Genomic DNA, 25,856 nt, shown 5'->3' with positions numbered 1-25,856 from the left:
GCTCGGGCAGCGGCGCGCTGAGGACGCACGGGCGGCGGGACGCTGGGACAGCGGCGGCCGGAGCGCGCGAGGCGAGTAAGACCCGGGCTGGGTCGGGGTTCGAGTCTGCTTCGGGGTTCAAGAGTGGTCCCCACCCCACCCACCCCACCCCTAACCCCGGGGCGTGATCTCGCCGGTCTCTACCAGCTGCTGCCTCCAACTCGATCATCTATGCCCAAACTTTCCGGACTTTGAGTGTCTTGGTCCCGCGCCTCTGCCCCGTCCTCATCTTTGACCCTGTCCCTGCTTCTCTCCCCCAACCCCATCCTCCGTCCGTTCCTCCCTACCCCTTTGCCCCATCACTGCCTCCCCTCTGCCCCTCTCCCACGTCTCCATCCTCCTTTCTACCTCTGTCCCGCCTCCCCACTCCCCCACTCGGTACTCCTTCGCCCTCCTCCGCGGCCGGGCCGGAGCCAGGCCCAGGCGGCGGGAAGGCGGCCGGGCGTCCGGCCGGGCTGGGCCTCGGCCTGGCGGCTGGGCCGGCGTGGGGAGCAGCAGCTGTTTGCCATTAGCTGGGGACCCCGCAGGCCCCGCCCCTACCCTGTACGGGGCGGGGTCCTCCTCGCCCCCGTCTTTGAGGCGGGGAGAGGAGCGGGAAGACCCCAGAGACGTCCAGGCTGGTCTGGGAGGGGGGCTTTAGGGAGACCCCGCCGGACATTCAGGCCTGCCCGGGACCCCCCGCCCCTTCCCTGAGCCTCCCACCTGTCCCCTCTTGGAGTGTCCTGTCCCTTTCTCTCCATGTCTCTCTGTCCTATCCCGTGTCCTCCGCTTTCTCCAGGGGTCCTATAGAGGGAGAGGAGTCTCGGCCACAGACACCCACCACCATTACGCTTTCCCCCACCATCTGCTTTCTCCACCTGGAGTCAGTCACCGGCCCACGTGGAAGACGGTCAGGTGGCTGGAGACCCTCAGACCTCAGTCTCTCTGCCTGGGAAATGGGCAGAGGAATGTGGCAAGGGGCTTAAGGGTGGCTTGGCTGGCAGTGGGGGAATCTACCAGGCTTAGGATTCAAATCCAGACCCAGCTAATTCCCCCTTCAGTGACCCTGGGCAAGTCACTGTGTATTTCTGTGTCCCCAAACACCGCATCTGTAAAACAGGGTGATAACTACCCACCTGGTAGGGTTGTCATGATGATCAAATGAGTTGCCGGGATGATGATTATAGTTATTACTGTTATTCGCCTCACACCCTCCACCTCCAGGGTTCCACGCCGGGGACCGTTCCTGGTCCCTGCCTCCAGTCTCTCTCAGGTCCCCAGAAACTTTTTTTAAATTCACTTTTATTTTATCAGCTGTGCGACGCATCATGCGGGATCTTAGTTCCCCAGAGATCGAACCCATGCCCCCTGCATTGGAAGTGCAGAGTCCTAACCACTGGACCGCCAGGGAAGTCCCTGCAGAAAATATTTTTGGTCACCTCCCTGTTGTGCATGGAATGGCCCTCCAGGCAGCTGGAAAACCAAATTTCCTACAATTGGGTGACTATGTGTTCCAGGCATTGAAAGACAGAGACGTGGAGAGACAGGGAGAGACAAGTGAAGAGAGACACAGAGAGACAGAGACTTGGAGAGACACAGAGAGACGTGGAGAGACGAAGCAAGACGCTAAGCAAGGAGGGTGTGAGACAGGAGAAGCTTGGCTGCCCCTGGAGCCCCGGCCCCGCCTTCATGCCCAGCAGGTGGCCCACCTGGCCCATCCTCCCAGGTACCCACTGCCCCAGCACCTGCAGCTTGTAAAGGGTCCTCTCTGGTGGTGGGATGGGCCGGGACCTCTGCAGCAGGGTGGCTAGGGGTCAGACAGCAGAAAGGACTGGCCAAACTCAGGTGGAGTGTTGGGGACAAAAGTGCCCTGGCCAGCCTCCAGGGCTGGGGGGGGCAGGTTAGTGAGAGGCCCTCCTTGTCCCTCCTCTTTGAAGCCTCCAGGCACCCCCTCTTACTTCCTCCCCCCACCCCCATGACTTCTCGGGCCTCCACCCGGCCTTCTATCCCCGCCGCGCTGCCCCCCGCGCCCCCCCCCCAGCCCTGAGCCGGATGCGTCCTTGGTCGGGGTGGTGGGGGGGTGGGGGCAGGAAGTTCTCGTGTAGCCCGGCAGCGAAACTGTTTATTTTTAGAGAAAATTGTTTCCATAAAGGGAAAAGGCTTTGCTCCTCGCTGCCTCCCCCCAACTTTCCCTACCGCCCCCCACCCGCACCGCCTGGCCTGACCCAGCTCTGTTTTGGGGTCCCCTACCCTGAGCTCTATTCCTCTTTGTGCCCTGTGTCTCTTGTCTCCTCGGATCCTTGCAGGAAGGCTGTCTCCCCACGAGTGCCCCAGCCCTCCGTCCACCTAAGCCCCCATCTGTCCCAGCAGCCAGCTCTTGCCTGGGCTAAGGGGAGGGGGCTCAGGAAAGGTGGGGCCTGTCAGGCTTAGGGCTCCTCCTCGGCCCCGGAGCCTTGTGGAGGCGGGGCTGTGGGAACAGCTGGAGCCTGTCCAGGGGCCGGACAGATGTGCGGGCAGACTGTGAGTTTTGGTTTCTTTGTTCCAGGCTCTGGGGGCTCCCCACCCCTTTCCACAGCCAGGCTGGGTGTGCACCTATGAGAGGGTCCCACGCCCAGGGGAAGGGGGAACTTGCGGGGAGGTGGAGGGGGCAGAGGGGAGAGGTGGCCACATCCCCTCCCCTCCCCCAGCAGATTCCCAACTGGGGGGGGGGGCTTCATCACACCCTCTCCCCAGGTAAGCCTCAGCCCGTGCTGCAGGTGGTCTGATTCACAGTCGCCCAAGTGACTCTTGAGGAGCGTCTGCAGGCAGGAGGATGGCCCAAGTCCTGCACGTGCCAGCCCCCTTCCCAGGTCAGGGGTCTCACGGGGAAGAGGGCCCTGCCCTGGGGTTGGAGGTGGGGGAGGGGAGACACGGCCTCGGGGAGGGGAGAGGGCCCTCCTTGAGGAGGCTGAGGGTAGGACGAAGCCCTGCCCTGAGGGCCTGAAGAGGGACAACTTGGTTCTGCCCTGGAGAGTGTGATGGGAGAGACTGGGTCTTCCAGGGAAGGAGGTTGGTCTGAGTGGGGAGACAGGGTCCTGTCTTGGTTGGGAGGTTGGAGGCACAGCCCTGCCCTGGGAGGGTCTGAGGGGGTGACAGGGCCTTGCCCTGGCCGGGGAAGGCTCGGAGACCGCAGACACAGCTGAGCAGTTGAGCACCCGGTGGGCTCCCATCCTTTGGGCAAATAAGCCTTGACCCTCCCAGGGGCATCAGTTTGCCCCGAGGAGGGGACCAAAGTGTTCAGAGGCACTGGCCTTTCCTCCCACCCCAGGGACCCCCGGCCCAGCCTCCCCGCCCACCTTCCCCTCCAAGGAGCCTGACCTGCCCTACTCCGTGGAGACCCCCTACGGCTACCGCCTGGACCTGGACTTTCTCAAGTACGTGGATGACATCGAGAAGGGCCACACTCTGCGGCGGGTGGCCGTGCAGCGCCGGCCCCGCCTCGGCTCCCTGCCCCGCGGCCCTGGCTCCTGGTGGACGTCCACCGAGTCTCTGTGCTCCAACGCCAGTGGGGACAGCCGGCACTCGGCCTACTCCTACTGCGGCCGAGGCTTCTACCCGCAGTACGGCGCCCTGGAGACCCGCGCTGGCTTCAACCCGCGCGTGGAGCGCACGCTGCTGGACGCCCGTCGCCGCCTCGAGGATCAGGCGGCCGCCCCCACCGGCCTGGGCTCCCTGACCCCCAGCGTGGCTGGCTCGACAAGCTCACTGGTGGGCGTGGGGCTGCCGCCCCCGACGCCGCGGGGATCGGGACTGTCCACGCCGGTGCCGCCCAGTGCTGGGCACCTGGCCCACGTGCGGGAGCAGATGGCGGGGGCCCTGCGGAAGCTGCGGCAGCTGGAGGAGCAGGTGAAACTGATTCCTGTGCTCCAGGTGAAGCTGTCGGTGCTGCAGGAGGAGAAGCGGCAGCTCACAGTGCAGCTCAAGAGCCAGAAATTCCTAGGCCACCCGGCGGGAGCCCGGGGGCGCAGCGAGCTCTGCCTGGACCTCCCCGAGCCCCCCGAGGACCCGGCGGTGCTCGAGACCCGGAGCGTGGGCACCTGGGTCCGAGAGCGGGACTTGGGCATGCCCGACGGGGAGGCAGCCCTTGCCGCTAAGGTCGCCGTTCTGGAGACCCAGCTCAAGAAAGCGCTCCAGGAGCTGCAGGCAGCTCAGGCCCGGCAGGCCGACCTCCAGCCCCAGGCCTGGCCGCCACCAGACAGCCCAGTCCGTGTGGACACTGTCCGGGTGGTGGAGGGGCCGAGGGGGGTAGAGGTGGCGGCCAGCACAGCTGCGGGGGCCCCTGCACAGCGGGCCCAGAGTCTGGAGCCCTACGGGGCAGGGCTGCGGGCCCTGGCGACATCCGGCGGGGCCGAGAGCCCCCCTGTGTTCCGCAGCCAGGAGGTGGTAGAGACAGTGTTCCCAACACCCCCTGCATCCACCAGCAATGTCCACCTGGTAAAGAAGATCAGCATCACAGAGCGCAGCTGCGATGGGGCAGCAGGTGAGCCTTAGTGGGCGGGGGCAGATGGTGGAGGGTCCCTCCTTCTTCCTCTGAACGCCGGGGTCCAGCCCCAGCCCTGTCCTCCTACCAGCTCTCAGAGCCTCAGTCTCTTCATCTGTGAAAAGGGGACACTTATGCTGCTGACTCAGTACCTCTAGGTACCATGAAAAGAAATTGGGTGTCTGTTAAGCGTGTGTGCTCATGTCTAGCACGTTGTAAATGTCTGGAAAACAGAAGGTATTTAGGGGAGGGTCCCCAAGGCTGTTGGTTGATGGGCAAAAAATCGTCCCTGATTGGCAGAAACCAATCTCAGACTATGAAAAGGAAATGTGTTGTCCGTGTAACTTAGTGACGGACGGCTTCAGGCGTAGCTGGATCCAGGTACTCAGATATCCTCAGGAATCTCTAACTCCCTCTTTCTCTTCCTCTGTGAATCATGGAGCCTTCTCTCTCAGGCAGACAAAGGTGGCTCCACCACTCCGGGCATCTGTCCTTGCAGCTCAGTGGAAAGGGAGCCCCTCGATCCAGATAGCACCAAGAAAAATCCCACGGGTGGCCCTCCTTGGCTGGCTTGGGTCATATGCCCATCACTGAGCTAATCACTGTGTATCTCACTGCCCAGGCCCAGATCCTGGGGGTAGAGGAGCCCCACCCAAGTCCTGAGGGAGGAAGGGGCTGCTCCCTGGAGGAACTGCTGAGTCCTCATTCCAGGAAAGGGGATGTGGGATGTGCAGAATGGCAGCTGTCCCACCACCGCCCGTCCTGAGGCCCCTGGGAGGAGCTGCCAGAATGATTCATAATAATAACAGCTGTTCTTTATCGAATACCAGTTTGGTGCTGAGGGCTCTGATAAGTGTTTCACCTACAGAGGAGGTTAAGACGGTGGGCTGTGCAGCCAGGCAACCTGGGTTCGAATTTCACTTCTTACTGTGTGACCCTGAATGAGAAGCTCCACCTCCCTGGGCCTCAGCTTCCTTATCTGTGAAGTGGCATAATAATGACCCCCCACCTCTAAGACTCTTGTGAATTAGTGCATACAGTAAGTGCTTAGCCAGTGCTTGCTACTCCATCTACTAATGATTTTCAGGTCAATTTTTGTTATAGCTGGGGAAACTGAGGCCTGGGGAGAAGCTTCACTTGCCCTGTGTCACACAGCCAGGATCTAAGCCCAGGCCATTCTGAACCTACAGCAGAGCTCAAAGGTGGGGCCCAGATCCCCATCCCAGCCTTGAATGTCAGGCGGCCAGAGCCCATGGAGGGACCAGAGGGCACCAGCTGGGAGTCAGGGACCCAGCTGTGTTTTCTTACTTCCCCATGTTGTTCCTGGACAGCTCTGGACTCCACCCTTCTGCTCTGTCTATCCCAAACACCCAGCCCTGCGACCCTGGCCCCCAGCCAGAGGCCCCGCCCTGCCCAGCCTCGAGATCTCTTGAGAGGCAACCTCCATTCCAGACATGCCTCTCAGGGCAGCCACGGGGCCTTCTGCCTGCAGAACACACAGACCTAGCAATGTCCCCACCCAGTGCAAGCTACCGCCCCTGAGAAAGTTCTTCTTTGTGTCTCACTTGATTCCTTCTTGCTGCAGCCAGCCCTAATCTCTGCCTTGCTTGGGTGGAACTGGCGTGTGCTAATTCATTTCGATACCTTCTCATCCGGCAGACATTTATTGAGTGCCTGCTATGTGCCAGACTCTTCCAGGCACTGGGGACACAGCAGTGAACAAGACAGACAAAAGCCCCTGCGATAAACAAATAAGAGACCACCAAAAACACGTGAAGAAAAATAATTTCAGAGAACACGTTTGGAGCCAATAAAATGGGCACGGGGTGGGTGGTGGGTGGACGGGGTGGCGGCCTGTGTTCAAATTCTGGTCTCCTTTCTCCCTAGCTTTGTGCCCTTGAGCAAGCTGTTTAACCTCTCTGTGCCAAATTTGCAAATTGGGGGTCCTGGCAACCCGATGTCACCAGATCAGTGTGATCTTAAGTGCATCGGTTGGTGTGAGTGTTCAGTATGGTACCAGGCGCTGGTAGGCTGCTCTTTGAACCAAGATGTGAAAGGAAAGAAGCAGCCGGGTGGCTGCTTGACAAGTGGTTTCTGTTTGTGTATTTGTTTTTCTATTTTTTGGCCACACCACAAGGCATGCGGGGATCTTAGTTCCCCAAGCAGGTATCAGACTCACGCCCCCTGCAGTGGAAGCGTGGCGTCTTAACCACTGGACCGCCAGGGAAGTCCCTGATGAGTGTTCGGACCATGTGTTCTTTTAGGTCGGTCAGCTCAATGGGTAGGTCAGGGAGGACTCCCTGGAGGAGGAGGCAGGAAGGAGCCCAGCCTCTCTGACATCTAGAATTTGCTTGCTGCAGCCAAGGGCAGGGAAGGTGAGAGGCAGCCTCCCCCTCAGGCTGGCAAAGGTGGGTGGGGCAGGCAGAGGCCTGGAGACCCCATAAAGTCTCATTCACCCCTCACCTTTCAAAGGCACCACAGAGAGATTAGTGGGAGAAGGGGTAGCCAGGCAGGTGCCTCCATGAGATCTTTCCAAGGCTTTGAAATTTCCTGTGCTCTTGTTCGAAACATAGTCCTATGAAAGCAATTCGTATTGTTTGTGGAAGGTTTGGAAAGTACAGACGAATCTGGAACACAAAATATAAGCCCCATAAACCCACCACCACCCAGACACAGCTGCTGTCAACACTTTTGCTTCTTTCCTTCTGATTTTTATTTATTTATTTATTTATTTATTTATTTTTGGCTGTGTTGGGTCTTCGTTTCTGTGCGAGGGCTTTCTCTAGTTGCTGCGAGCGGAGGCCACTCTTCATCGCGGCGCGCGGGCCTCTCGCTGTCGCGGCGTCTCTTGTTGTGGAGCACAGGTTCCAGACGCGCAGGCTCAGTAGTTGTGGCTCACGGGCCTAGTTGCTCCTCGGCATGTGGGATCTTCCCAGACCAGGGCTCGAACCCGTGTCCCCCGCATTGGCAGGCAGATTCTCAACAACTGCGCCACCAGGGAAGCCCCCTTCTGATTTTTTTTAATGCAGAAAATAATATGTATTTTTCAAGTCTGGCAACATATAGCTGATGGAATTTGTTGTGTTGCTTTATTTTATATTTAAAAGCATTTAGGCAGCCCTTACAATGGCCCAGGGCATTACTTGATGCCCTTTTTGTATTTTAATTCATTTACACCCCCAGCAGCGCTATGAAGTGGGTAGTGTTTTTATCTCCATTTTACAGATGAGAAAACTGAGGCACTGGGAGGTAAAGGAATTTGCCCACAGTTTTCAACGCCAGGATTTAAACTCTCTGATTTCTTTAATTTAACATTATCCCAGGGCCATTTCATCACATTGTTAAAAATTCTTGGGGGAATTCCCTGGCGGTCCAGTGGTTAGGACTCTATGCTTTCACTGCCAAGGGTGTGGGTTCAATCCCTGATCAGAGAACTAAGATCCCGAAAGCTGCAAGGCGCGGCCAAAAAAAAATTCTTGGGACATGCTATTTATTTTTTAACAGCCGGGTGACTCTTTACTGTCAAAGATGCTATGCACATGTCCTTCTATGGGAACCCTTGATCCCCCCACCCCCTTTTTTTTTGGACTCGCCAAGTGGCTTCCAGGGATCTGAGTTCCTGGACCAGGGATCGAACTTGGCCCCTCTGGACTGCGGAAGTCCTTGGAAGGGCATTTTTAAGGACCGTGATGTCTGTTACCAAATTGCTTTACACACACACACACACACACACACACACACACACACAAACACACACCCTCCATGTACAGGTTGGCCAAGTGATTTAATTTTTTTTTTTTTTTTTTTTTTTTTTGCGGTACGCAGGCCTCTCACTGTTGTGGCCTCTCCCGTTGTGGAGCACAGGCTCCGGACGCGCAGGCTCAGCGGCCATGGCTCACGGGCCCAGCCGCTCCGCGGCATGTGGGATCCTCCCGAACCGGGGCACGAACCCGTGTCCGCTGCATCGATAGGCGGACTCTCAACCACTGCGCCACCAGGGAAGCCCCACATTTTTAATGTATACATTTTGATGAGTTTGGCTTCTCAGTTCTGCCTTTGTAGCACTTAAGCAGGTTTAGCCAATGCATAAATGAAAGAGCATGGCTGTGTACCAATAAAACTTAACGTGTGGACACTGAAATTTCAATTTCCTATAATTTTCACGTGTCCCAAAGAGAATCCTTCTTTTGATGTTTTTCCCAACCATTTAAAAATGTAAAAACCGTGTCCATGGGCCGTGATTCAGCAACCGCTGCTCAGTCATACACCTCCACCCCCACTGTAATATCTTTCCTTGCCACCCATCTTCCAGAAGCTTATTTAGATATTGGAGTGTTCTTGAAAACTATGCCCTATGCTTGTTTAATTTCCTAAAATGGTATTGCGCTTTAAGGGAAAAAAAAAAAATCTCATTCTGTTTCTTATTTTTTCCTCTCTACACACTATTTTGGAACTCTCCACCCTGATGTTTATAAATCTGGTTTGTCACTTTTAACGACTGCGTAGATTTCTGCCCTAGGTATGTGCTACGCTTTCTTATCTGATCCCGCCCCGCCCCCCCCCCCCCCCCCTTGGTGGGCCCCCTGGGTTACTTCCAGCTCCTGGCCGCTTTGAACAGTATGGCGCCATCCTCACATGTCCCCTCTGGTGGGCCTGCTGGGTCACAGGGAATGTACAACTTCACTCCAGATTTTGTCTTATCCTCTTCGGAAAAGGTCTCCCTGTCCACGTTCCCAGCGGCCATGCTTGGGCCTGAAGTGCCCACTTCCCTACATCTGCACTAACGTACAGTTTTACCTGTCTTTCTAATTTTTTGCCCATTTGACACCGGTGCAAGGTGGTGTCTGCTTGTTTGTTTTCGTTTTTGTATTTTTTTTTTTTAATTGGGGTATAGTTGTTTTACGATGTTGTGTTCGTTTCATATCTCCTTGTTTTAATTTGCATTCCTTTGATTTCTGGTGAGGTTGAGCATCACCATATAAGTTTAACAAGAATCCTTGGTGAGTTGCTTAGTTTTAGCCTTTGTCCATGTTTCTTTGGGCAAGTTTGAGATGTTCCTGGCATATTTCAGAATAGAGGTTGGCAAACTACAGCCTGCAGGGCCAAATCCAGCCCACTGCCTGTTTTTATATAGCCCATGAACTAAGAATGGTTTTTATGTTTTTAAATGGTTGAACAATGTGAAAAGAAGAATAACATTGTGTGATATGAGCAAAATTATATGAAATTCTAATTTATTAGAACACAGCCACGCCCACTCATTTATGTACTGTTTAGGGCTGCTTTTGTACTATTTGCAGCAGACCTTATAGCCCGCATAGCCCAAAATATTTACTCTCTGGCCCTTGACAGAAAAATCTTGTTGACTCCTATTCTAGAAAGTAATCCCTTGCCTGTTTTTGGCATTATGACTATCTTCCCACAGCCTGTATTCTTCCGTAGATTAACTTTGTCTAAGAGTTTTTTTTGTTTTAACCAAATAGAAATCTTCATGTTGATGTAGTTAAACCCATCGTATTTTTCTTTTTTAAATTTTTGATATTTTCTGCTTTATTGAGCTATAATTGACATATAACATTGTATCAGTTTAAAGTATACAAATTAATGATTGGATATATGTACATACTGCAAAATGATTACCACAATAGGTTTAATTAACATCCATCACCTCACAGACTTACAGGTTTTTTTTCTTGTGATGAGAACTTTTAAGATCTCTCTTAGCAACTTTCAAATATACATCAGAGATATTGCGGGTTCGGTTCTAGACCCCCTGCAGTAAAGCGAGTCACACAATTTTTTGGTTTCCGAGTGCATATGAAAGTTATGTTTACACTGTAGTGTAGTCTGTTAAGTGTGTGGTAGAATTATGTCTAAAAAAATAATGTACATACCTTAATTAAAAAATACGTCTTTGCTAAAAAACGCTAACCATCATCTGAGCCTTCAGCGAGTCATAACATTTTTGCAATAGTCACATCAAAGATCACTGATCACAGGTCACCATAACAAATATAATAATGATGAAAAAGCTTGAAATATTGTGAGAATTAACAAAATGTGACACAAAGATACAAAGGGAGAAAATGCTGTTGGAAAAATTGTGCCAATAGGCTTGCTCGATGCAGGGTTGCCACAAACCTTCAATTTGTAAAAAAAATGCAGTATCTTCGAAGCACAATAAAGTGAAGCCCACTAAAAGAAGGTATGCCTGTATCTTATACCTGGAGGTTTGTACCTCTGGACCACCTTTACCCATCCCACCCATCCCCTGCTTCTGGCAACCATCAATCTGTTCTCTGTATCTCTGAGGTTTTTCTGTTTTGTTTTTGTTTTTTTTATTCCACTTTTAAGTGAGATCACCTCATACTTTTCATATATGGTTAGTGCTCAGAGGGCTTTTTAAAGGGATCTTTCCCCTTCTTGAGGCCACTGATATTCTGCCATATTTTCTTCCTGTAGCTTTGTCATTGTGCCTTCATATTAGTCCTTCGGAGTTTATTTTTTGCGTAAGGTGTGAGGTAGGGATCCAGCCTGATTTCCTTGGGCAGAGTAAGCTGCTTTCCCTACACCACCCCACAGAGCTCACCCTTGACCACTGATTTGTGGAAAGCCCTCTGCTTTACCCCAAGTCCTTTCAGACAGGGTCTGTGCTGGAACTCCTTTCCTTTGGCCCATTTCTTCTTGCAACTATGCCCTGCTGATTTAATTATTGTGACTTTGGGAATATGTGTTACTGTCTCCTAAGCCAGCTTCCCCATCCCTGCCCATTTTTGTAAAATTAGCTGGCCATGGACTTTTGTTCTTCCTTATAAATTTTGGTAACAGTTTGCTCCATCTCCCAGTAGAATAACAATAATAACTGTTATCAGTTTTGTTATTGTTATTTTAGTGTTGCAGTGTCTGACCTTGAACTTCTCAAGCTGGAAGGAGCCATGCTTTTCCCTCTGGGCAGAACGGGCCATACAGCTGCACCACTTCACCTTTTTTTTTTTTTTTTTCACATTTTAAAAAATTGCGGTAAAATACATATAACATAAAACTTACTCTCTTAACCATTTTTAAGTGTCCAGTTCAGTGGCAATAAGCACATTCACACTGCTGTCCAACCATCCCCACCATCTGTGTCCAGAACTTTTCCGTCTTCCCAAATTGAATCTCTGCCCCATCACACACTCACTCCCCAGCCCCTGGCACTCACCATCCTACTTTCTGTCTCTATGGATTTAACTCCTCTAGAAACCTCATATAAGTGGATTCACGCGGTATTTGTCCTTCTGTGACTGGCTTCTTTCACTGAGCATAGTCTGATTTGCTGAGTAACAAACATCCCAGGTGTTTATATCAGGAGGCCTGAGTTTGGGCAACCGTGACACCGTGAAGTGGCCCATCTGCCTCCTGATAAATTCCACTCACATAGTGCTTTTGTTTGTTTGTTTGATGTGAATTTATTGACACGGTTTAAAAAACAATCTGGAGATTCATGTAAAAACCCGGTGTTTGCTCTTGGTTCCCCATGGGAGTTGGAGCTCCCCGCTCAGGAATCCGCCTGGCCCGACTGGGCTGGGGCGCTGTCGGAAGCATTCATGGCCAATGTCTTATCCGTTCTATGTGCTTTGCTTCTGCTGAGTGTTTACTCCCCGTTCTTAGCTCAAGTTGAGTGTTGCCCATGGACTTGAGGAAGTAGTTACTGTGGATGTCAAAAAAAGTTAACCGTTAAAGGGAATTAAAATGAATTGGTCTGCAGAGCCCCTGGCCAGTTGGCAGGAAGGGAACATCCTGGAGAAGTGGTGACACAGAAGCCACACGTGGCCTGGCCGGGGCGGGGGTTGGGGGGGAAACCCGAGTGGGTTCCGAGACCCGGGCAGCCACTCCAAGTGGCAACTGGACTTTTGTTTCTAGCTCCAGGCTGGTGATCCGGGGCTGGAGCTGTCTGCCAAGCCCACTCCCGTTTGTGTAGTGGGCACCCTTGGGGCCCAGGTCCTATAATGTCACCTTTGTTCTCAGACCAAACTGGGTGGGGTTTTTTCTAATGATGATAAAATATACATAACATAAAAGGTATCATTTTTGCCATGTTTGAGTGTCCAGCTCACATTGTTGTGCAACTGTCCCCACCCTCCATTCCAACTTTTTCATTGGCCCAAACTGAAACTCCACCTGGGTGGGGTTTTAGTTTTCAGTTTCTAATAGCCCTTATTGTTTCTTTTTCATGATTATTAAAAGGAACACCTGCTTAATTTCTTTTTTTAAATTTATTTACTTATTTATTTTTTGGTTACGTTGGGTCTTCATTGCGGTGCGCGGGCTTCTTATTGCGGTGGCTTCTCTTGTGGAGCATGGGCTCTAGGCGTGTGCGCTCAGTAGTTGTGGCTCGTGGGCTCTAGAGCACAGGCTCAGTAGTTGTGGCACACGGGCTTAGTTGCTTCGTGGCATGTGGGATCTTCCCAGACCAGGGCTCGAACCCGTGTCCCCTGCATTGGCAGATGGATTCTCAACCACTGCGCCACCAGGGAAATCCCCTGCTTTATGTTAAGTAAAGAAGAAGGAAGTGAAATACAAAATGTTATCTACAGCACAACCCTACTTCTGTTAAAAAAAAGTATAATATTAAATCTTATCAAAATATAGTTTACAATTCTCTTGAATTAACAAATGCTCTTCAAGTGCTCTTGATGTGCAGGTGTTGTTCTAAGCTCTCTCCCTCACATTACTGTCTTTAGTCTGCACAATGCCATGATGTAGGAAATGGTGTTTGTCCAAGGCACAGAGCGGTTAAGTGACTTGCCTGAGGTCACACAGCTCTTTTGTGGGAGATATGAGTCCCGACCATGACCACTATGCTTGGCTATAGTTTCCAGACACTACTTAGTATGAAGTCGGAGGGGGTCACAAGCCAGGATTATGGGGTCTCGTAGTCTTCCCTGACCCTGACCCGCTGCGAGGCAGGCAACAAACCAGGGTAGGAATGGATTCTGCTACTTGTTTGCTGGGTGACCTCAGGCAATCTGTGTGCCTCAATTTCCTCATCGGTAAATAATCCAACTTCTGCATGGGCTGGGAAGATTTGATGAACTAATGCAAGATTTAGCCCTTGGAACACCTGGCCTGGGGTATGTGACCCGGCCCCCCCCACCAGGAGGTAGCCGTTGTTACTGTTCTTGTTTTGCTATTGTTACCCACAGTAAGCACCTCTTTTCCTGCCCCTTCAGGTCTCCCACAGGCTCCTGCAGAGTCATCCTTGTCACCCCCGGAGTCTGAGGGGGACTCCCTCACGCAGCCAGAGAAGAACACAGGCCTGGTGCCTGCCCACGATGCCACCAACAGGGAGCCTACCAGGCAAGCAGCCCCACAGGAGTTGGAGTCAGAGGAGGCCGGGGGTGCAGGTAAATGGGGGTGGCCACCGAGAGGGTCAGGTGCCAGAGGCCCGGCATGGGGTCTGGCTTCGGGAGACCTTCACGACACCACGCTCCCCCACCAGGAGGGCCCCCGGCAGGTGTGCCATCCATCATGAAGCGGAAAGAGGAGCCCGCAGACCCCGAGACCCGCCGGAGGAGCCTCCAGTTCGTGGGGGTCAACGGCAGGTGAGAGAACCGGGTCTGAGCCCCTCACTTTATGGTTCATTCAACCAAAGCACAGTAGACAGATGAGGAAATGGAGGCACAACGAGGCCCCGTGGGCTGGCTCCAGAGCCTGTGCTGCAACCACTGTACCACACTACCCCTCGGGAGGTGCCGGACTCGGCTCCCTGCCCTGATGGAGCTCCTGGTCCACTGCGATCTTGGGCCCTAATAGGCGATCCCAACACAACATGACTGGAGCAATGATGGGGGATGCTCAGGCAGTGGGGGGACCAAGGAAATAACTGACGGAGGGGAGCACATGTGCTGCAGGACAAGCAGAAGCTTCCGAGGTGCAGAGTGGGAGGGGTGGGGTCTCCTGATGGAGGACACAGCCTGGATAAAGGCTCAGGGGTGGGAGGAAGCAGTGACGTGAAAAATGGGAGGCCTGGGGCTTCCCTGGTGGCTCAGTGGTTGAGAGTCCGCCTGCCAATGCAGGCGACACGGGTTCGTGCCCCGGTCCGGGAAGATCCCACATGCCGCGGAGGGGCTGGGCCCGTGATCCATGGCCGCTGAGCCTGAGCGTCCGGAGCCTGTGCTCCACGACGGGAGAGGCCACAATAGTGAGAGGCCTGCGTACCGCAAAAAAAAAAAAAAAAAAAAAAGGGGGGAGGCCTGGGGAACCGGGCCAGTTGGGGGCCTTGAATGCCAGGCCCAGAAGTTTAGATGTGTTTGGAGGTAGCAAGAAGCATGAGGGTCCTATTTGCAGTGGGACAAGGGTCTGAATCAGTATAACACCTGTGTAAGGAGCAAAGTGTAAGAGGTACCAAAGGGTGGAAGGGAAAAGCAATGTCCCTCCCTGGCCCCCCCGAGCATGATCACAATCACGGCCAGTGTTTGTTGATCACTTACTGTGTGCCAGGTGCTATAAGCTGCATCCCTGGAGCCCTGTGAGCTAGATACTGCCATTACCCCCATTTAACAGATGGGGAAACTGAGGCCCAGAGAGGTCAAATGACCCTCCCCACCACCTGCAGCGTCTCCCCCAGGTATGAGTCCTCATCCGAGGATTCCAGCACAGCAGAGAACTTCTCGGACAATGACAGTACAGAGAACGAGGCCCCAGAGCCGGAGGAGAGGGTTCCGAGTGTGGCTGAAGCCCCCCAGCTCAGGCCCAAGGAGACGGCAAAGGCCAAGATCAGCCGGGAGGAGTGCCAGCTGTCCCGGGAGTCTCAGCAGGCGCCCACAGCTGAGGGGGCGTCGGGATCCAGTGCGGAAGAGGAGATCCGGTCAGTTTTCTGTGTGGGAGGGATTTAGGCAGGGCCTGGGGTGACCTCAGATCCCACCATTCAAACCCTCTGAGGGAACCTCCCATCAGTCAGTCATGCCCACCTTAGTCTGAATTAGTGAACAAGCACTTTCTCCTTCTGGGCATCTGAAGGTCCGGAGGCTTTGATAAAGGGCCTGATGGGGGCAATTTGGGCTGTTCAGGTTTGGGTTTAAGGGGCAGACCAAGTTTGTCCTTAAGCCATCCACCTTCTTTGGGACATTTGCCACACCTTTCCATCCTGTGTATGTCTTTTTTTTTTTTCCCCCTGATAAAAAAAAAAATCTGTCCTCAGAGAAAGATTTTCCATCTGCCACTGGCCACTTGGAATAAATTTTGGCCCACGTGTCCACTTTCTCTTGGGGTCTGTGTGCTCCCCATGTCTGCCCCTTGGGGTGCTGTGTAAAATTATGTCCCCAGGGAAGGGGGTCTAAGATTCTACCACTCGGGTGAGCCCTGGCAGGACTGGGTGAGTGCCTTGGTGGAGAGTGTTGAGGGCCTCTCCGAGCACCCCAGCTGGATGTGGGGAGTAGGGGGCACCCAGGAGGCTGAGGTGGGTGCTTCCAAGATCAACTCCCCGTTTGTCTGCCACCGGCAGGATGGAGCTCAGCCCCGACCTCATCTCAGCCTGCCTGGCCCTGGAGAAGTACCTGGAGAACCCCAATGCCCTCACCGAGCGGGAGCTGGTATGGTGGGGCCCTGGGCCTGAAAGCGGGGCGGGGAGGGCTTTGTCCCTTCCACCCTCACCCTGGCTTCTCCTTGGGCTTTGGATCATGGGGACCCCAGGATCCTAGCTGGGAGCTTGTGGGGGGCTCTGAGGCTTGAGTCTTGGTCTTTGGAGAGGCTCCAGGGAGGCAGGGAGGGGCCAAGGACGATTGCCCGCCAGCAAACCCAGCCTTGGTTCCTGTTCCTTTCGGGGGCTGGAGGGAAGGGGCTGCCATATTTCCCCTGATGGGTGTCTACACAGGCCTTTGAAGGGCACATCCAGGGTGGAGATGCTCACACCTTCTTCTGGGGGCGTACCTGGTACTGCAGTGTCTACACTTCCCTTTAGGGTTCTTGTACAGGGCAGGGGACACTGCATTTTCCTCCAGGGGGGCTCACTGGGGTGGGGCACCCATGCTTCCCCTCAAGGCTCGGGTTCAGGGTGGGGTGTCTGCACTCCCCTTCGGGGGCTTCGTCTGGGATGGGGTGGGCTTCCGTGGCCCTCACACCCCTTTCCTTCCCAATCTGCAACCAGAAAGTGGCCTACACCACGGTGCTGCAGGAGTGGCTGCGCCTGGCCTGCCGCAGCGATGCCCACCCAGAGCTTGTGCGGCGCCACCTGGTCACCTTCCGGGCCATGTCGGCGCGGCTGCTGGACTATGTGGTCAACATCGCCGACAGCAACGGCAACACTGCGCTGCACTACTCCGTGTCCCACGCCAACTTCCCCGTGGTGCGGCAGCTGCTCGACAGCGGTGAGCCAGGCGGGGCGGGGACAGTGGAGCCACTGCCCTCCTGGTCTGTGGGGGAGGCCACCCTCATAGTTTGATGGAGGAAATGCTGCCCTCCCCGTCTGATGGGGCAGACGCCGCCCTCCCCGTCTGATGGGGGAGACGCTGCTCTCCCAGTCTGAGGTGAGGGGGATACAGGCCCCACCTGTAGCCCCGGTGTACTGGAAAAGGCAGACATGGTCTTATGGAAAATATGTGGCCCTTCCCTCCCCCCCCCAACCAATGACCCCTGTATAATGAAAGTGACACCTCTGGAACCCTAGTCTGAGGGAAAGACATGGATGTGGCCTGGGGCTTGGAGAGAAGATGTGGTCCTCAATTCGACATGAAGAAATTTGCTTTCCCCTAGTGTAACGGGGACGACATAGCCCCCTAGTCAGTCTGATGAAGGAGGCAGAGCCCACAGTCTCATGGAGGAAACTGACTAGGGACTCTTCCAGATCAATGGGGGAGACACAGCTTCTCCTTTCAGCCCTAAATGTGGGTGCCAGTATCCAGGGGGCCCCAGTCTGATGGAGGAGGCACAGTCTACACCTTTAGGAGCCCCTCCCGTAATAGAGATGGAGACCCTAGGCCAGAATGGGGTTCTCAGTCCAAGAAAAAGGAGTAATTAGGCCAGGCCTAGACTGCTGGAGGAGGCATGATTCCCAGTGCTCACTATGGTCGTGAACAAGGCTTCCAGTCTGATGGTAGAGACATGACCTGGTCCTCGGGGACCACCCCCCCAGCCTTAAGGCAGACCTGGCCAGCGTCAGGGGTGTCTGAGGCCTGATGTCCTCCTGGTCCCCTCCCCTCAGGTGTCTGCCAGGTAGACAAGCAGAACCGCGCCGGCTACAGTCCCATCATGCTCACCGCCCTGGCCACCCTGAAGACCCAGCATGACCTCGAGACTGTCCTGCAGCTCTTCCGGCTCGGAGATGTCAATGCCAGAGCCAGCCAGGTACGGGCCCTCGGCGCTGCAGACCGGGATAACTCTTCCCATTTATTAAGTCCTGGCCATACCCAAGCCCAAGGGGAGAATCCCCACTCCACAGGCAAAGAAACCAAGGGACGTATTCATTTCCTCAAGGTCAAACTAGAGGAGGGGGGACTTGAACCTGGGGGTCTAGCGCCCCTTTTTTTTTTTTTTTTGGCCGTGTCACATGGCATGTGGGATCTTAGTTCCCCAACCAGGGATCTAACCTGCGCCCCCTGCAGTGGAAGCATGGAGTCTTAACCACTGGACCTCCAGGGAAGTCCCGAGAGCCCCATTCTTTTTATTTTTTATTTTATTTTATTTATTTATTTTTGGCTGCATTGGGTCTTCGTTGCGGTGAGTGGGCTTCTCATTGTGGTGGCTTCTCTTGTTGCAGAGCACGGGCTCTAGGCATGTAAGCTTCAGTAGTTGTGTCATGTGGGCTCAGTAGTTGTGGCTCGCTGGCTCAGTAGCTGTGGCTCACTGGCTTCAGAGCACAGACTCAGTAATTGTGGCGCACGGGCTTAGTTGCTCCGCGGCATGCGGGTCCTCCCGGACCAGGGATCGAACCCGTGTCCCCTGCGTTGGCAGGAGGATTCTCAACCACTGCGCCACCAGGGAAGCCCCCGAGAGCCCCATTCTTAATGACCTGCCTGCCAGGGTGCCTCTGATACAGAACCTCATGGTGGAAATGGGGGTGTGGGAAGACATGGAAGTCCTCAGCTTTCCTTAAGCCGACGCCATCCCACATCCTGCTTGGTAATTCATTGACCAGCAACTGGACGCTGGGGACTTAAATGTTTGACAAGCAGGCACAGTCCCCACCCTCCCAAAGCTCACTAGCCAGCCAGGAGCTCCAGGAGCCCAAGCATTGGAGGCTTAGCAGGGGTTTGGACCCAGGGCTGTGGGAAGCCCCCAGGGCAGGGGCGAGGGCTGCTTTCTGGTTTGGAATCTCCCTTCGGCTGTATGTTGGGGAGCAGAAGCTGGGAGACTGTGGAGGTGACTGGGGCATGGATGGGTGTCTGGGCAGAAGAGCAGGGCACCCGGGACCCCGTGGGAACAGCAAGGAGGGGAGAGATTAGCAGCAGCCTTACCGCAGCAAAGGAAAAGGGGGAGGTGCTGCCGTGGTGCATAACAGGCAGACCCTCCTTGCTTTTTTACTGATTTTTTTTTAATTAAAATTATTTTCTTGGTGGTTTACTTTTTTTTTTAATTGAAGTATAGTTGATTTACAGCGTTGTGTTAGTTTCTGGTGTACAGCAAAGTGATTGTTTTACATATATGTTCTTTTTCAGATTCTTTTCCATTATAGGTTATAGCCAGCTATTGAATATAGTTTCCTGTGCTATACAGTAGGACCTTGTTGTTTATCTGTTTTACATATAGTAGTTTGTTAATCCCAAGCTCCTAATTTATCCCCCCACCTTTCCCCTTTGGTAACCATAAATTTGTTTTCTATGCCTGTGAGTCTGTTTCTGTTTTGTAAATAAGTTCATTTGTATCGTTATTTTAGATTCCACATATAAGTGGTATCATATGATAATATTTGTCTTTCTCTGACTTACTTCGCTTAGTATGGTAATCTCTAGGTCCACCCATGTTACTGCAAATGGCATTACTTCATTCTTCTTTATGGCTGAGTAATACTCCATTGTGTATGTATGTACCACATCTTTATCCATTCATCTGTCAATGGACCCTTAGGTTGCTTCCAAGTCTTGCCTGTTGTAAAAGTGCTGCTATGAGCATTGGGGTGCATGTATCTATTTGAATTCGAGTTTTCCTCCTTCCAGATGTATGCCCAGGTGGTTTGCTTTTTTAAAAATTGAGGTGAAGTGCACATAAGATTAACCCTTTTAAAGTGAACAAATCGATCCATAATGCTGTACCACTACCTCCAGAACATCTTTACACCCTGATAGGAGACCCGGCACCCACAGCTGTCACTCCCATCCTCACTTCCCCAGCCCCTGGCCCCCTCCAGTCTGCTCTCTGTCTCTATGGATTTGCCTGTTCCGGGTATTTCATATAAATGGAATCATGTAGTATTGTGTCCTTGCGTGTCTGGCTCCTAGCACGGAGCATGATATTTTCAAGGTTCATCCATGTTGCGGTATGCTTCAGGCCTTCATTTCTTTTTAAGGATGAATAATGTTCTGTAGTATGGATATTAAATTTCTTTATCCATTCATCCACTGATGGATGTTGATTTTTTTTTTACAGTGAAGTTTAACTGGCAGACAGAAAAGTGTACAACTCTTAGCTCAACACATTTTACTTACGTTTGCACCTGTGAGTTAAGAATCTGATTTAAGTGGGCATAGCGGTGGGGAGGCACAGAACTTCTCCCCGAGGAGGAGACATTTAAGCTGAGACCTGAGGGAGGAGCCAGCAGGAGGAAGACGGATCAGCAAGTGCAAAGGCCCAGTGGTAGGAAGGATTATTTGAGATACAGAAGGAGGCCCGTGAGTGGAGGTGCTGTTAGCGTCAGAGTACTCAGGAACCATGGATGGTTCCGGAGCAGGGGTGTCACGCTCTGGACGCTGCGTGATCCATAAGTTGTTCCTTGCCCTACCCAGGCGGGGCAGACAGCCCTGATGCTGGCGGTCAGCCACGGGCGGGTGGACGTGGTCAAAGCCCTGCTTGCCTGCGAGGCGGACGTCAACGTCCAAGATGATGACGGCTCCACGGCCCTCATGTGTGCCTGCGAGCACGGCCACAAGGAGATCACGGCGCTGCTGCTGGCTGTGCCCAGCTGCGACATCTCTATCACCGACCGCGTGAGTCCCCACCCAGGCGCGCTCCGGGGAGGGCGGGAACATGGTGCAGGGTGTCAGCATAGCAACTGATGCTTTGCAGGACGGGAGCACGGCTTTGATGGTGGCCTTGGATGCAGGACACAGTGAAATTGCATCCATGCTGTACTCTCGCATGAACATCAAGTGCTCGGTGAGTCTCGGCCCGGGCAGGGCAGCGGGCGCGGGGCTCTGGGAAGGGATGGTGTATGGGGACCATCCCGAGGGCTGCATGGTCAGCTGCTTGTTGAACCTTCATGGCGCCCTCGCGAGGAAGTAAGGCACGAGAGCTGAGACTGCACGGTATTCGAACCCGGATCTGTCTAGGTCCAAATCATGCTCTTAATTACCACACAGAGGACTTGGGCGTGCCTCCCAAGCATGATTTCTGGAACCTTCCACAATAACCCAATTCAGTTGCATAAAGTACTGTTGCTATTACCATTTCTCAGGTGGGGAAGCTGACGCTTTGAATGGTTACATTCCTGGCCCAAAGTCTCACAGACAGGAAGGGGCGGAGAGACCTCGGGGTCTGAATCCAGACCACGGGCAGGAGCCCTCTGCCCCCTCCTCTTCACCCCCACCTTGTACCTGCCCCGGCCTCCCCAGGCACGTCTGGGGCCAGGTTCAAGGGTGGCGTGGTGGGCGTCAACCACAGCAATTCCCCAAATGGTCTAGGAGAGAAAAGGTTGCTGAGACCAAAGCCATTTGGGTCCTGACTGGCCTCCAGCTTCTTCCTGAGGCCCCGAGTCTTTCCGTCTTCACTGCGTAGGGTGTTAGGACACCTGAGCCTCAGTTGTGGTGCTTAGGCGATCCCCTTGGGATCAGCTGTGGGCCTTCATGTCCTCAGCTGGAAAATGGGGGGTGATGGGGCTGGGTGGCGTCCTGCTGTCTGATCTGTGGTCCTGCTTCCGAGGGCTCCTGAGGGATGAATCCCACTCCTCCATCACTGTCCCCCAGACCATTGCCACTGCCTCCGCTCTGCTTCCCTGGCTCCCACCCTCACTGTCCCCTCCACTCTGTTCTCCCCACAGCGGCCAGAGGCCACTGTGAGCACCTGAGTCGGGGTACGTCCCTCCTCTGCTCACAGCCCTCTGTGGCTCCCACCCCACTTAGAGAAAAAAGCAGAAGTCACCTCCAGAGCACACCAAGCCCTGCTCAACACCCCTCACCTCTCCCCACTCTCTTTCCTCTCCCCCTCGCTCACTCTGCTCCAGCCACACTGGCCCGATCGCCGCTCCTGCCTCAGGGCTTTTGCACTTGCTGTTTCCGCTGCCTGGAACGCCCTGCCCCTTGGCTGGACCCCTAACATCCTTCAGCTCAGACGTCACCCTCCCCAACCGCCCACTCTCCACTTTCACTGCCTTCCACCCCTTATCCCTCAGGAAAAACCCTCCACTGCATTCATCTGTGAGCTGCTCCGAAGCATCTCCCCAACGTCACCTCCTCGAGGCCAAGGAACCAAGGCCTCTTGTTCACTCACAGCAGGCGCGGGGCCAGCCAACAAAGTCGGCGCCTCATAGCACAGGAAAGGATGCCAAACAAAAGGAATTCTGCCTCTCGTTTCAGTTTGCCCCGATGTCGGATGAGGAGAGTCCTGCGTCGTCCTCCGCAGAAGAGTAGCCGTCAGAGGGGCCCGAGGCGCCTCTCCCGGGGGCCAGGCAGCCCCAGAGCGAACCATCCCTGGTCCCTCATCCCCTCCCTGGCCGGCCCCCACTCTACCCACCAAGGCCCAAGTCTCAAATGCAAGTGGGGTTTTCTTCTGCTTCCCCAGGGAGCCCCCAACAGCCCTGAGACTTCAGCCGAAAGCAGGTTTTTTCCCAGCACCCCGGTTCAAAGCAGCCGCAGCGCAGACCGAAGCTAAATTCTTATATAAATTGGCGCCAGTGGCTGATGCTGGGGCGTGGGTTTGCGAAGAACGCTGAGGACAATCAACTGGCAATTAAGGATGGAGGAGGGTGAGAGGGAAAAATATTGTATTTCGGAATCATGTTCGGGGAAGGGGGGGGGAATTTGAAAGTCACTGGAATCGCATATTTTCATTTTAATCCTCAATGCGATTACGCACGGATCACGTCTGGAGTGGCCTAATGCGCCCCCCGCTCGCTCCCCTACATTTAATTGTTGGGTATATAATAGCATTTTGTCCACTTCCCCCTCCCCAGACGGCTTTCTTGGTGGAATTTTCTTCTGGTCTCTTCACAAAGCAGACCCTGTCTTTGTCACCCGGGGCAGGAAGTTTAGTCGTTTCTTCTGCCTTCACGTGGCCACTGCCGGCGTCTCCCACGCCCTCATTCAGGTGGGGGGCTCGGGACCCAGCAGCCAAGGCGTGCAAGTAGTTCATATCGAGAGATTACCCAGAAATGCGGCCCCTCCCCACATGGGGGCCCTGGCAAATGCTCATTTTCCTAGAAAATCCTTTAGATGTGGAGGTGCAGGAAATGAATCCGGTCCCCAGAGTGGTCCTTGCATCCCTAGGCTTAGAACGCCAGTAGCAGGGCCATCCTTTTTCTCCCCAGACTCCAGAATTTCTCTCCTCAAAGGAAAGAAAACAGGGCATGAGATTGTTGGCAAAGCATAGGACCAGTTCCAAAAACTCCATGTGTGCTCGATTAAAAGTTGGCTGCCCCCAAGGGCTCCCAGTGCAAACTTAAAGAGACAGGGCTTTGCCGAAAACCAAACAAGGGCCAGCTGGGTTTTTTTTTTTTTTTTTTTTTTTTTTTTAACAACGTACAGGCTTTCCAGAGCTGCCTGGAACGGAGCCTGCTGGAAACGGGGCTCTCCCGACACACGTAGTTTCCTGCATGGCCTATTTTGTCCCCAGAATCTCAACAAAGTTTTCTTTCCTGTTCCTTCCTTTTGTGACCAAAAAAAAAAGGGAGAGGGGAAGGGGGACAGGTTCCGAGCGTTGAAAAGTGCCTTGTGACCAGGGAGTAAGATCCCTAGTTCTTAGGTGTCCTGCCCTCTCTTGTCCAGTTCTCAGCCTAGCTGCTGGGGTGGAAGCCAAAACCCCAGCAGGACAGAGCAAGCCCTCGGCACTTACACGTTCATTCAATACAGCCAAGTGCTGGCTTCTCTCCTAGAAAAGTAGGTTGTCTGGCTTGCTTTGATTTTGATGGAAGGGATGGTACCCAAGTCAAGAGAGCTTAAATGGTCAAAGGAGAGAGACACCCCAGTGTGTGTGTGTGTGTGTGTGTGCGCGTGCGTGCGTGCGTGCGTGTGTGTGTGTGTGTGTAAATGGCGAGGAAAGGAAACCCAAGCTGACTGGGGATGACCACTGACAGAAGGCCACAGCTTTGGGCAGCTTTGAGAAGCGGTACAAGCGTTGTGTGCCTGTGTGTCTGGCCCTGGAGCCGGTGGGTGTGTTTCTTTTAAGCTTTTAGAAGCAGTTCATTGACACCCCTATAAGTCCATAGTTATCCCTGTGTTCCCTTCCCCCCAGCTTACCCACTGGACTTGGCATGGTAGGCTACAGGGGGTCCTGCCTCTGATCCCACTCTCTTCTCACGTGTATTCATGACCTTTAACTTCACTTTCCAACCACGGTACGTCCATAAAGACAGTATTACACTTAAATGAAGTATTCCTTTTAGTAATCGTTTTTTAGAAAGTAAAGGAACTTAATAAAGCTACCTTATGATTATGCCAAAGCATCTGTGTCTGGTCTTTGTTACTGTACTACTCTTGAAGTTTTAAAATAGATCTCTTTTTTATTTTTTTTTGCGGTACGCGGGCCTCTCACTGTGGTGGCCTCTCCCGTTGCGGAGCACAGGCTCCGCACGCGCAGGCTCAGCGGCCATGGCTCACGGGCCCAGCCGCTCCGCGGCACGTGGGATCTTCCCGGACCGGGGCACGAACCCGCGTCGCCTGCATCGGCAGGCGGACTCTCAGCCACTGCGCCACCAGGGAAGCCCTAAAATAGATCTCTTTTTTAAAATGGACTTATTTGAACAATGTTCCAAGCTACAGAAAGGTGACAAGAATATTACAATAAACGCCCTTATGCTCTGCCCTACACTGGCACCATCCAATACTAGAGCCACTAGCCACCTGTGGCCATCTCCATTTAGATGGAAATCAACTATAATTAATTCATGGTCAGTAGCTGCATGTGGTTGGTGGCTACCCTATTGGGCTGCAGAGATACAGAACACTGCCACTGTGGCAGAAAGTTCTAATCAAACCCATTGTGGGTGGGACTCCCCTGGTGGTGCAGTGGTTAAGAATCCGCCTGCCAATGCAGGGGACATGGGTTCGAGCCTTTGTCCGGGAAGATCCCACATGCCACAGAGCTACTAAGCCCGTGCGGCACAACTACTGAGCCTGCGCTCTAGAGCCCGCGAGTCTCAACTACTGAAACCCGTGCACCTAGAGCCCGTGCTCCACAACAAGAGAAGCCACCGCAATGAGAAGCCCGCGCACCTCAAGAGTAGCCCCAGCTCACTGCAACTAGAGAAAGCCCGCGTGCAGCAAGACCCAAAGCAGCCAAAAATAAATAAATTTATTGTAAAAAAAAAAACCCCACTGTGGGCAGAAAAAAATGTTTATTAATTGTTTTTTCCTCATGACAAAAGAATTTATAGTGATTGTAAAACACAAAGTTTAAGCAATACAAAAACATTTGGCATAGTGGAGGGTGCCATGGTCCTACCTGGTAGCAATGCGTGCCATTGTCAATACTTTGGAGAATCTCCTGTCAAACCTTTTTCTTTTCTTTTTTTTTTTAGTGTTTATTTATTTTTACTTGTTGACAGTTTGCTTTATTTATTTATTTATTTATGGCTGTGTTGGGTCTTTGTTTCTGTGCGAGGGCTTTCTCTAGTTGTGGCAAGCGGGGGCCACTCTTCATCGCAGTGCACGGGCCTCTCACTATCGCGGCCTCTCTTGTTGCGGAGCACAGGCTCCAGACGCGCAGGCTCAGTAATTGTGGCTCACGGGCCCAGATGTTCCGCGGCATGGATCTTCCCAGACCAGGGCTCGAACCCATGTCCCCTGCATTGGCAGGCAGACTCTCAACCACTCAACCACTGCGCCACCAGGGAAGCCCAAACCTTTTTCTTATAGGTTGGATATTAAAATACTTTGTTTTGCTGTTTTATTTTTTATTGAGGTGGCGTATACCATTTGCGTACAAGTCGTGTACAAAAGTGTACAGCTCCATGGCTTTTTGAAAAGTGAACATCTAT

At 53.4% G+C, this 25,856-nt stretch overlaps 1 protein-coding gene across 4 annotated transcripts; it reads left to right on the top strand.

The window, feature by feature from the left end:
* The first annotated feature begins 1,546 nt into the window (after positions 1 to 1,546).
* KANK2 (KN motif and ankyrin repeat domains 2) lies at positions 1,547 to 24,384 on the top strand. Of its 4 annotated transcripts, none has more exons than XM_082837049.1 (12): positions 1,547 to 1,744; positions 2,775 to 2,867; positions 3,326 to 4,537; positions 13,750 to 13,923; positions 14,019 to 14,121; positions 15,135 to 15,386; positions 16,023 to 16,110; positions 16,665 to 16,884; positions 17,718 to 17,860; positions 20,455 to 20,655; positions 20,735 to 20,824; positions 22,240 to 24,384. In XM_082837049.1, the coding sequence occupies exons 2-12, from the start codon at positions 2,831 to 2,833 to the stop codon at positions 22,291 to 22,293; spliced, it is 2,574 nt and encodes an 857-aa protein (XP_082693175.1). In that variant the 5' UTR covers positions 1,547 to 1,744; positions 2,775 to 2,830; the 3' UTR covers positions 22,294 to 24,384. The 4 variants fall into 4 exon arrangements, with proteins under 4 accessions (XP_082693175.1, XP_082693177.1, XP_082693176.1 ...); XM_082837051.1 differs by having other exon boundaries at positions 2,752 to 2,867; positions 15,204 to 15,386; XM_082837050.1 differs by having other exon boundaries at positions 2,752 to 2,867; positions 15,147 to 15,386.
* Positions 24,385 to 25,856: the final 1,472 nt, after the last annotated feature.

This window comes from Leucopleurus acutus (genome assembly GCF_964270905.1).
Source record: "Leucopleurus acutus genome assembly, chromosome: 3".
NCBI classification, from domain to species: domain Eukaryota; kingdom Metazoa; phylum Chordata; class Mammalia; order Artiodactyla; family Delphinidae; genus Leucopleurus; species Leucopleurus acutus.
The sequence above is the reverse complement of the archived record's forward strand: the minus strand, read 5'-3'. Positions and strand labels throughout refer to the sequence as shown.

Bases quoted from the DNA above. Each gene is read 5' to 3' on its own strand.
- KANK2 (XM_082837049.1), top strand. From the start codon at position 2,831: ATGGCCCAAGTCCTGCACGTGCCAGCCCCCTTCCCAG. The intron at 14,122-15,134 runs GTGAGAGAACCG...CACCACCTGCAG, and splicing joins TTCGTGGGGGTCAACGGCAG to CGTCTCCCCCAGGTATGAGT. The intron at 17,861-20,454 runs GTACGGGCCCTC...TGCCCTACCCAG, and splicing joins TCAATGCCAGAGCCAGCCAG to GCGGGGCAGACAGCCCTGAT.